A 12,599-nucleotide genomic window follows, 5' to 3' on the forward strand; every position below is an offset into this window, starting at 1 on the left:
GAAATAATGAGTGTTGTTTGATAAAAGAATCACCCGGTATATAGGTACTGATATACGATAATATACATATAATAAAATGTATTTAAGTTTTAATCATATATAGTCCTAAATTATTTTTATTTTAAATTACGCCAATATTATGTACAAATTCAAATAGTATATCAATAAAGTTCAAGTTATGAACTTGCTTAACACTTAAATTATAATTAATAATATAAAATATTTATGGTAAAGTAATTAGGTGTTTATCTGTTATCATTAGCAGTTTACCATATAATGTAGACAATAGCAAATAATAATAATGGCTATTATTTTATTCAAAATTAAACTCAATATCTACGCATTGTCATTGCAAAACATTTCCATAAAAAACAATCGAAGAAACTATCGATTAACATTTAGGCCAATTATGGATACTAAATGCAAGGGGTTGCAAGGGCACACCCCCCCCCCCCCTCCAAAATTATATAATTTATTTTGTAATGTCAATACTTTTATAAACGTTCTATAACAACACATAATTAATAAATCCATATATATATATACATAACTTGTTAATAGTTTCAATACGTTTATGATTTTGTTGGCTTAATTTCTAGACTTATAAAAATAAAGGGGATATGTAATTAACAGCTATGTTGTACAGTTAGAGGAGTGGAGTGTACTTTGTCATTGAGTAAGTTGTATTATGTTACAATACATACAGAACGCAAATCAAACTTTAAGAAAGTTTAAAATTTATCCTTTAAATAATATGCCATAAATCACGAATTTGCATGGATACTAACCCAATCATCTGTATTTTTATAACGATATTTATCAATGGATTTGATTTTTAAGCTACATGTTTATAACCTAGTTAATATACCTGATAATATTTATTTCAAAATATTTAATTGGCTACTATTTTCAAATAATTTATGTGTGGGATAGGTATAGTAGGTATTTGTAATAGGTTTAAATCAATTGAAATTTTCTGGTAAAAAGTATCATTAAACTTGAAAGCAGTGATAAATATTCAATCTTTTGAAGTACACTTTTGGTCGAAACTTTCTATAGCTCACGTTTGTATGCCGATGTGTCTTTTAAGAATATTCGATATTGATATTAGTACAGTGGCGTGCTCAGGCGGGGGGGGGGGGGTTATATCCAATAGCTATTGTCTTTTTTTGCCGACCTACAGAAAACCACTTATTAGTTATTACAGCTGTTTAGAGTCATTCATTTTTTATTAATTATTAATTTTATTCGTTGAGTCAACAAGCTTGAAATTTAATACGAAGCTCTTAATATATTCTTACAATAGCAGTTGAAAAATATATAAATACAGTCACAATTTTTTTTTTATAAGCATTTAGTTCAAATTTTGACCAATTACTAAAAAATCACGAAAATGTGCAAATTATTTTGAGTTAGAAATTCATAAAAAATTTTATTTTTAAATATAACTATCTAAGATTTGATAATTTAATACAAGATTCCTCATAAGTTTGTCGTCTACCTTTGTCAAAAAAAATGTTTACCGGAAAGTCAAATTAAATTTTTATGAGCGTTTGAAGTTCAAATTTTAACATCATTGGATATCATAGAATCATCACTCGATTTCTCATGTAGCGATTTTCTTATATTGTATTTTTTTTTTATATAATATATAAATATATGTGTTTATTTGTTTAGTCAAAAATCATGAAAATTTAATACACGGCCCCTAATATATTTTTACAATAGCAGTTAAAAAATATTAAAAATACATATGCACAATTTTTTTTATAAATATTTAAAGTTTTATTTTCGACAAAATTTATCAAACTTAAAATTTAAAATGCGGGTAAATGGATGTCACTCTGATGTATAGTAGGTTACAAGTGGGTCAATGTATAATGGATTGTATAAAACTTGAATTCAATGATATATGATAATTTGTATCCAGGATAAAAAAATAAATAAAACCCATTGTAAAACCATTAGCTTCTAAAATGATTTAGTAGTTAAAAATTTACTTATATATATTAATAACAACAATATAAATACAGTATCTGCAGTATCCTAGGCTGCTAAACCGTCTCTGCTCAGAATCGTTTTTGCACACTTGATATATATCATTGAATTTAAATATACAGTCATCCAATTGTAGCCTACTGTACAGCAGAGCGACTTCCACTTATCTGCTTTCTTTTGTTTATTTAAAAAAAAAATGATGTCCCTCATATTTAAAATTTCTGGGCACACCACTGTATAGATAGTACATTTTTAAATATTTTAAATACAATTTAAGACTTTTTGAGCGACTATCATAGACCATTAAAATAATTTTTAAATTTTCTTAACATTTCAATATCTTATTTTTTAACAAAGCAACAGAATTCGCAATGTATATTCGCATTCAATAGCATAATATTGACATATCTGCAATTAATTGTGTTAATTATATTTAATAATATACCTAATGGTCAGATCATTAATTTTCTTTCAATAAATTACTTATATATTTAAATAATGTATAGATACATAATTGAGTGGGTACAATATAAACATAGTTATTGATCGAAAATGGTATACGTATTCACACCGAATACGTAGGTATACAAATATGTGGATTTATTACACACAACTCATACGATCAACTGCGAAAGAAGTTTCACTTATAATTATTTTGAAAACTACCTATATCATTGCTTATTATACAATTTATAATAATATATACACTCATAAAAATGTAATTTTACTTTCCGGTAAACATTTTTTTTCTTAAGGTAAAAATCTTATATAAAATATTGTATTAAATTTTAAAATCTTAGATATGAAAAGACAATAATTTTTATGAATTATTGTGAATTTACAATCTTTTTTTTTTTTAATTTAATTATTTAAACAAACAACTTTTAACTTTTAAGAAACCTTGAATTACATTTTTAAGTTTTTTTCATAGTTTCTTATTTCAATTTTGTATTGATGGTTAAAGAATAATTCAGGGAGAATTTTCATGAAAACTTTTGTAGATTTTGTGGATGAGTATTTATATTTTATTTTCTATATTTAAATATATAGCTTTTTCCCACCTACATACAACTTTATAATACAGAAGCATGCTCATTGTTCATGTAGGTAGTTCAGTAGTGCCAATACTTTAATATTTTAACCAAATCAAATAACATTACCTATATATTTTCAGATATTCAATTAAGGTAGGTAATACAATTAATTATTTTTATTTTATTTTAAGTATAACTATATTATTATTTCATCTTCTATTGAGAATTTTTGAGAATGTAAAATAAAAATATTATAGTAGGTATCATGTTTTATGACAGTATATTTCATGATAAAATAGATAATATGATATCATAAAAAAGTTGTGAGCCAGTCAGTACTAGGATGTAAGCTTGAAAATTTTCAATTAAAAATTTCTGAACATTTTCAATTGTCTTTTAAAACTTGAAAATTTATTTATTTATTTTTGTACTTTTCTTAAATTAATTAATTTTTAAGTTTAAATAAAATTTTTAAATACTTTATAAAATTACTGTTTCATATTTATTTACATTGTAACAAGTATAACGTCAGAATCAAACAAAACACTTATAATAAAAAATAAAATAATTTGGGTAAAATTGAGGAGTGACTCAAACAATAAATTACCTCCGTTAAAAATTGAAAAATCAATAATTGTAACAAACGATTATACACTCATAATTTGTGCTAAAGTAAAAATACAACATTTTTAATAAAAGATAAAAATGCACATTTATTAACGAGTTGAATATTATATATTGATATAGGTATATAATATTATATATATTTAATGATTTGTATTTTGAATTTACTATATTATGTTCATTAGAATAATACCAACATTATATTAAAATGGGTAAATGGTAATAAAAGTACATATTTTAAAATATAATTATGAAGGTTAAATATACTACAACTATATAATATCAAGATTTATTTGATAAGAAATTAATATGATAAATTATAAAATTTTCAAAATTTTCAAGATTTTCACCAAAAAAAGTTTTCATGAAAATGTACATCACTAGTCAGTACGCACTACTCACGGTACAATTTTTATATGTAAACATCTTAACGCTTTTCGTATGAAATGGATTATAATATCATGTATAAAAAATTCAAAATATATAAGATTTTCGTGAGCCACTAGTTATATAGCAGCATATTGCATATAGGGGTTGAAAAAAAAAGCTAAAAACATCCTCAGGATCTCAAGGAATCTATTGATATATATTTTATTGAAATCAATCAAGTAGTTTTTGGGATCAGCCGTTAGAAACTTGCGTTCTGTCACGGTAATGCGTCTTTACAAAATTACAACAGCTATCAATAATTTTCTATTTAACTATTTTATCAATTTCATTTAAAAATATAGAAATGGAGCAAATACAGCAATGGAGAATTTTAATTATAGTTAAATAAATTCTAAAAATCAAGTGATTAAAAATGTGTAATGCAAGTAATTTAAGTAATTAAATTTACCAACTCAAAAGTGAATTCTAAATAATCAATACTATACCTACATTAGGAATCAACACAGATATCAAGAGGACAGAAATAACAAAAATACAAATTTAAAATACAAGTTTGTTACGTACATATATTTTGTGTAGACAGTTTATTTATCACTAAATAAACAACATTCAAATTAAATTATTAAATAATAACAAAAAGATCACAGTGATAATTTATAGAAAATAAAGTATACTCCTAAATAATTATCAAAAGAGACAAACATTAAAATTACACTTCAAGCGTATGAACTATGAACACTTCAGTCATAGTGAGATACAACACTGTACAGTGTAAATTATTAGTTTGAGAATTTATCCACTGATCATGTAAATTCCATGTTGCTGTAATAAGGCCATTAATTCTGGTGAAGAAAAAAACAATTTTGTGACCAACTACAGAAGGATAAGAGTAATATCACCGCTACTGTTGTTCAAAATTTTACAACTAACATAATATACATAACGGTTGCAGCCTGGCTGACAGATATATTTATACACCAATAAAAATAATTAGCTAAATAAACCTCATCTCGCAATTAAAAACAATTTTATAAAAATCACTAAAAATTGTCATCAGCAATACCACTTGACACTGCATCAGTTTACAGCATCATGTTAAACAATAAATTATGCTTACATATCATTATAATGGTACCATACTTATATATAAACACTAGGTATCACTATTTACAATGGGATTCGTGTTTTACAATATTATTAAAAATATAGCTTAAGCCTGTTATAACTAAAGTTACATCTATGAACACGACATTTATTGTTTATTATATTTTGTAAGGTAGGTATTGCTATCATATATATAAAATAAGAAGTCTCAGAAAGTTTATCATAATTTTTTAAAATAGGTATTATGGCATACTGCAGAATGATGACTTCGTAAATGGCATATCCTTGCCATACGTGTAGGACAATAATGTCTATTGATGTATTATGTACACAACAAACAACAAATAACAATGAAAGAAACGAGCTCTTGCGTTCTCATACTCACTATCCAAACGTGTACATGATTTTACATGAAAATTCTGATGACTATCTATGATAATATGAGTGCGATCTCAACCATTGTGATCTCAACATTAGTTAGCATGTAATTTGTTCACCTAACCTATACATCAACTCCTCTATTTGATTTTGATTTTGTGCAACTTCAACTTAAACCCAAGTAACTCAGAAAGTACACCAGACAGAGCAGACAGGATCACTACTTTTATCAGCGTAAACAGGTACGGGTTGTCGGATAGACCTGCAATTTTGAACGGACTTTCCAATTCCTAAGAACAAACAGAACAAATTTTTTTAAATAGTATTATCATTATATCAATCGGCTATGTTTGTGCACATGAAAACCATGCTTTCATTATTGTACAATGGTGTCTCTATTATGGACAAAAATTAAGTAGCAAGAGCATAATTAAATAAATGGGCGCCATTTATTTCAGCAGTTCCAATTTGGAACCTAAATACTTAAGTACTTAAAAACACCCAATTATATTTAACTCATTACAACTATTAAATGTATTAGGTTAAGACAGAGACAAAGAGCTAAAAAAAATGATAATATTAATAACTAAATAATCAATCATGAGTATGTTTTTTTTTTATACAAACTATACCTACTCGTATTATTAATATTAAAACCCTTTAATCTACTTTTTTAATTAGTACATAGATCATATAAAGAGCACCTATGTTGAGTCTATAAATATAGTATACATACAATTATTATTTATTTTATCAAGAAACATAACAAAACTAATAGTATTAATACTATTATTATATAGTATAAGATTTTTTCTTATTTTTATGACGTTAATAATAAGTGCTTAATGTGTAGAAACCATTAAAACCAACAATATCAAAACATTTTAAAATTTAACTTAATAATTTATTTTTAAATCAACTAAATAAAAAATCAAAGTTATTTCAACAGTAATTTAAACTAGTTATGTGCTAATTATTTATGTTAAACATAGTTCGCTCATTAAAATTGAAAGCGTTAAAATGTTAAAATACAGAACTTACTAAATAAAAATTTAGTTTTTAAATTGTGCTAAATAATTGTCTAAGTTCACTTTGATTTTTCGGACTGCTATCTTTAAAATTGAGAGAGGAAAATTAAAATATTTTTATTGAAAAACATTGATATTCATTATTTATTATTGTATTGTGCATACATAATTTTGAATAAATTTGATTAGTTTTACACATAACATTTAACATTTAACATTTATTATAAATTTAATTAAAATTTTTTAGTCCTTTTAAAGTGAAACTTCATTACAGAGGATACGAAAAAAATAAGATTATCGCTCGTCATGATTGTCTGTTACAGTACAATCTCGGTAATACGGCCGTTCAATAATCCGATACGTCCAGTAATCCGGCTATTTTTACCTGTACGTACCAATATGTATGTATATATAAAATTTCCATGGTTAACGATAAAACGTTAGATAAAACTAAATAATTACAGATTAAATACGAATAAACCTATTAGATATTTTATTTTTATTCAATTAACGTTGGAGTGTTGTGTGTGTTCATTGTGTACCGGTTAGATATAGTGTTGTATTGCGAATAACATTAAAATGTCGCAACAACGAAAATGAAACCGTACTACTTTAACTTTAGTTGAAAAACTAGAAATTTTAAATAAAATAGAAAATGGTGACAAGTTAGTAAACTTCACTAACGAATTTGGAATAAGTCGTGTTACAGTACGTAATATAAGAAAAAATAACGAAAAGATAAGGTCTTTTTTCAAAAATAACAAAAGTTTAAAAAATATGCGCAAAACATTAAAAACTGGTGAGTTTCCTGAAGTTGATGCCTTGTACTTAAGGTTGTTGCAAGAACGTAATCGCCATACACCTATTCCGGGTGAAATTTTAAAAGAGAAAGCTAAGTATTTTTACAGAAAAATAACACACAAAGAAGATTTTCAAGCTAGTGATGGTTGGCTAGATAAATTTAAAAATCGTTTTAGTGTGAGATTATTGAGTATGACGGGAGAAAAACTGTCATGTGATGTTGACAATGTTTACAACATTACATGGGCAGAAGAGAACGGAGTAGATGCATGTGATATTTTGGTGCTTAAATGACTACAAGAAAAAGTATTAAAAGTATCATTTCAAACAAAAAAACAAAAAAAAATTAATAATTTTTTTAAACCTGTCTCATTAAAAATATTAATTAAATATAACCATGTACGCATTAGTATTTATATTTTATAATAATTACAATAAATAAATAATAAATAATAATTCATTTTTTATATGTATCAGTAAAAATGCGTTTTTATGTGAGCCCCCGTTAATCCGCCGTTTTCATTAATCCGCCAGTAGCGTGGTCTGGTATGTGTCAGATTACCAAGATTGTACTGTACTGTGTATGGTAATAAATAGAGCTAGGACTTGAAGGCAATATCACAATTTAAAATGACACTTAAAATGTAAAAAAACAGACAAAAAAACTGTACTATGTAGTATGGGTACTTTCATAAACATTAAATTAACTTGCATTACCAAATTTGGATCCCACACAGCATTTGTGAAATGATAATATTTTGGAGCAGTTGAATAATGAATATTTGACTAACAATATTGTATAAATATTTTCTTTTTATAAAATAATAAAATATTGCACAAAAATGTTGACTTAATATTTTTATAATGTTTCCATGAAAATGTTTTTAAAAAAAATATGATTAAAATGTTTTGTTAATGTTTTTTACAAAATATTTTTCAAAAGTGAACTTCTTGGCTAAAAAATATAAATAAAATATTTCCTTATTATTTACGCAACTTTGTCAAATATTTTAACAACTATATTGTTTTCCTGAAAATATTTATACCATAGTTGGGAAATATTAAAATGCTGTTTGGGAAATATGCTCGATAAAGTAATATCACCAATAACAAAACCATTTAAAAATAATCTTAAACCTAAAAAAAAGCCTTCAAATCCGAGCCCTAGTAGTAAATAAAAAATCTTTGTCTCATCTTTATAATAATAATACAAATACAAACCGTGACGTTATATTCAACCGTAACGGCCGATAATATCTTTTTTTCATATCCACTGTAAAGAAGTTTCAATTCATCCGCGTGTACTCACAACACACACATTTTTTGTTTTATTAAGATTAACATTTATTACTAAAATGAAAAACTAATAAATGGTTTTTATATTACGATACAAATATTGTACTTATATGTGTATATGCTATTACATTTGTAGACATATTTTAAACCCAAGAATATTGATTGGAACTATTGGTGCTCCAAAATACTAATAAGATGCCTTTAAATAATAAATACCTTTAGTAAATCTGCAGCTAATTTTAAAACACTGTTTGCAACCATCAAGTCATCTTTTTTATTGGGTTTTTGTTCTATTTGCATATACAAATTAATCTGAAACAAAAGTAAAACATGAATGTACTTATTTAAACAAAAAATTATAATTGCTAGTTATTCGATAGGTTATATATTAACATCTCTTAAAGTAAACATAATTAAAACATTCATAATATTATGCCAGGTCTGGTTTTTGTTTGGTTTCTGTTTTTAAAAACAATTTAGATTGTTCTATTTATGTTGGAAAAAGTTGAGTTGAGTTTATGTTTAATTTTATTTTCTTGTCCTGTGTTGACAAGACATTATGAATGTAAATAAATTTAAAAATGCATTACCAGTTTCATTAAAATATTTTAATATTTACCTGTTCTGTAATAAGTGTTGATAAATTCCTATATTTCCTATTAATTTTTGTTCCCAAAGTCAAAAATCGCAAAAGGTAAATTCCTAGCACCATACACCAAGCAGAAGACTCCAGGTGAAATTCTGAACTCAAAGAAAATGTATCCTATAACAAATGTAAAATTTTTTTTAAATTCATAATATATAATATTTTCTATTTCATTTTATTTACCTTAAGTAATTCTACACTTAAGATTGCTAAAAACAATGATGATATATAGAACGAAGATGACACAATTACATCTACTGATCTTTGAGGTCCACGTTTCTATAATAAAAAAAAAAGTTATAAAATGGTATGAAGGAAGTTTATATATATAAATATTATTTGTCAATTAATTAAACTCTGTTAACTTAAGTACCAATACATATAATTAACTTACTTTTAAATAAGAGCGTATGGAAAGCCAAGTTTTGATATTCCGTACTTTATTTAGTCTAAAATGAGGCAATTTAGATTTCCTAGCTCTTCTAAATGATGTGAGGTGTGAAAAGAACTTTGCATACAAAAATCTCTGTTTATATGTGCGCTCTGCTACTGTTAATAGGAAGAAGAACATTAGGGATAAACAAAATCGTTCTATCAAAGTTGTAATCACAATATATCGTTCCCTACAAATATAATGAAAACAATTAATAATATATACATATAAAGATTATTATTTATGTAATTTAATACCCTTTAACACTCACCAGCCAATAGGTGCAAAAGCCGCATTAACAATGGTAAAAAATGCAGACAAATACTGCTTGTACACATACTCTGGAGGTTCATCATTCACAGTGATAGCTAAGGTTGGTAAAGGTTTGTCCTCTGTTAAGCTATTAAGTAATCTATACGCTGATGGCATGAGGGAAATTATCACAGACAAGAAAACACCTAAAAAACATAAAGATGTTAAAAACTGTAAATGCAGTTTTAATGTAATAAATTTACCTAAGTAAAAGTAATCCATTTGTTCAGGAATCTCTTCAACTCTAGCAATGATTGCAGAACTTATATCTAATACAGATAAATCAGCTTTTTTTACTTCTTTCTTTTCCCACATTGTACAACTTACTAAAACCAAAACATATATTACTATTTATTATTAAGTATTAATTAATATTAAGAGGATACCCATAGTTTTACCAATGCTTATTTATAATAATATTAAGAGGACGTGATACCCACATGTGTTGTCTCCGTCTCCGTCGGTAAGATTATTATCTAGGTAACCTTAGTTATAAGTATTTTAAGATGTATAAAAATTTACAATTTTAAAATACTCATAACTCGCGTTAAAATTAAAATATAATAAAAAGCCTATGAGGTTACCTAGATAATAATTGTACCTTTAGATTTTATAAGAGGTCAATTCGCTCTAATTTTTAAGCTAACGAAGCTACACGTGTTCTGCTGAGCGTAAAATTTGCTATGTTACGCACTTGTAAGACGAAGAAACACACGCGGGTATCACGTCCTCTTAATATTATTATAAATATAGCATTGGTAAAACTATGAACCGATCTAAGATTTAATTATCATATTAGTTGATTCAATCAAAATTAAATTAAAATACTTAAAAAAGTAAAGTAATAATAATGATAATCAATATTTTATTATTAAATAATAAATGATTCAATGAATTACAAACTATACCTCGATCTGATGCCGCACAACTTGGGCTTAATATCACAGTTGGTGTCTATAAAAAAAATATATATATCATATAGTTTTCTGTCTACTCACATAGCCAGGTTAGTACAGGAAAACAAAATAATTTTAAAATAAATTGACAATAATTAACTTACAGTTTCAAATTCCCATAAAAATGGATGGTCTTGATTATCACTTAATAAATTAGTCTGTTCAGCATCCATATCCGAAGTAGAAGATCCTTCCTCAGTATTTGTGGTAAGACCAATCCATTCACCAGCGCTAGTTGTTCCTTCAGTCAACATTGATAGTGGACAAGCACTACCCCCATTAGATGATAATACATCCCCTTCTTCATCCGTTTGTCGACTTGAAGAACTATCTACATTATCGTCTTCATCGTCATCAGAATTAGTCTTTTGAAGGACTTGCAAACGATGGCCACGTCGTACGAGCAAACGCTAAAATAACCATATTGATAGTATTTATTTGATATATATATGTATTTAATATTTATCAACAATTAGTAAATTACTTTTGGACATGTCAAACCATCATTTTCAGTTTCTTGTTCACTATCTTCAGATTCAGAATTAACGGCATACTGAAAACATGCGGATGTCTGGAAAGCTAAAAAAAAATAATTATGCTCATTAATAAAATAATAATAAAATAAATCATTTTGGGCAATTTAAATATATTATACCAGAAAGTCTACGGTCTAAATCAGCAATGGAAGCTTTAGAGGTTAATGGAGTTTTTTTGAATCTTAAACACCTCTTTTGAGTAGAAACATTTTTACTAGCTAGATCATCAGTAACCTTTTTTGCTACCAATGTAACATCACATTCAACTTTTTCCACTAATTGGTCATGTTTGGGTGTACTACTTGATTGTTCAGCACTTGTGGACTCGGACGTTTGAGATGTAATAGTGGAACCAGTTAAAATATCTTCTTCGGGATTATCACTGGAGCCATTGCCATTTAAACTTTCAAAACCATCATCATCATGTGTTGAGCTAGACGTATTAGGTCTCACGTCCATACGATCTCTACAAAAAATTAAATGCAATTAATAAACTTTAACAATGTTTATTGTTTATGTAGATTTAAAAATGTTCTTACACTCCTCCTAATTGCTTTTTCTCATCAAGATTGACTAAACGTAAATCGGAACCAAAATCTTCGGGAACTAACGAAGCATTTACATCAGGTAGAGATTCCAGAACCCAATGACGTGTTTTTACAGGTGATGTGTCCCATACAACAGTATGAGGTTTAGAAGCTTCTCCACTGAAACATAATCATTCAAAAATAGTTTAAAATAATACACTATACCTAATGATTTAATAATAATTAACAAATACCGGGTGATTCTTTTATCATTGAACACTCATTATTTCAAAAAGTTTAAATTTTTTTGAAAATATTTTTTTACATAGTTTCAAGGCGCTTATAAAACAACGTTTTTCTAAAAAAAATTATATTTTTAAATATTTTTTATCCTTATAATTTTTTAAGTTTTTACTTTTTTGAATAACAACATTTGGTTTTAGTTTTATATTCCAAAGCAGAATATTTTTCTTAGTATTTTGATACATGAAAATCTAATTTGGGGCGAATAGTTTATGCGTTATAAATATTCAAAG

The 12,599-nt window shown here is 26.1% G+C and overlaps 1 protein-coding gene across 1 annotated transcript in view; it reads right to left on the reverse strand.

Moving 5' to 3' along the window:
* Positions 1 to 4,585: 4,585 nt before the first annotated feature.
* Positions 4,586 to 12,599, reverse strand: part of LOC100163127 (putative homeodomain transcription factor) — a 24,520-nt gene continuing 16,506 nt past the window's right edge. Inside the window, exons 7-18 of the mRNA XM_008183221.3 lie at positions 12,076 to 12,243; positions 11,656 to 12,002; positions 11,485 to 11,579; positions 11,105 to 11,410; positions 10,953 to 10,998; positions 10,248 to 10,370; positions 10,004 to 10,190; positions 9,694 to 9,922; positions 9,483 to 9,578; positions 9,273 to 9,416; positions 8,870 to 8,965; positions 4,586 to 5,818 (exon numbers count right to left, since the gene is read on the reverse strand). Coding sequence (XP_008181443.1) covers positions 5,669 to 5,818; positions 8,870 to 8,965; positions 9,273 to 9,416; positions 9,483 to 9,578; positions 9,694 to 9,922; positions 10,004 to 10,190; positions 10,248 to 10,370; positions 10,953 to 10,998; positions 11,105 to 11,410; positions 11,485 to 11,579; positions 11,656 to 12,002; positions 12,076 to 12,243 — 1,987 coding nt within the window. The 3' untranslated portion in view covers positions 4,586 to 5,668. The remainder of the gene's footprint in view (positions 5,819 to 8,869; positions 8,966 to 9,272; positions 9,417 to 9,482; positions 9,579 to 9,693; positions 9,923 to 10,003; positions 10,191 to 10,247; positions 10,371 to 10,952; positions 10,999 to 11,104; positions 11,411 to 11,484; positions 11,580 to 11,655; positions 12,003 to 12,075; positions 12,244 to 12,599) is intronic.

Source organism: Acyrthosiphon pisum, chromosome A1, assembly GCF_005508785.2.
Source record: "Acyrthosiphon pisum isolate AL4f chromosome A1, pea_aphid_22Mar2018_4r6ur, whole genome shotgun sequence".
In the NCBI taxonomy this organism is placed as follows: domain Eukaryota; kingdom Metazoa; phylum Arthropoda; class Insecta; order Hemiptera; family Aphididae; genus Acyrthosiphon; species Acyrthosiphon pisum.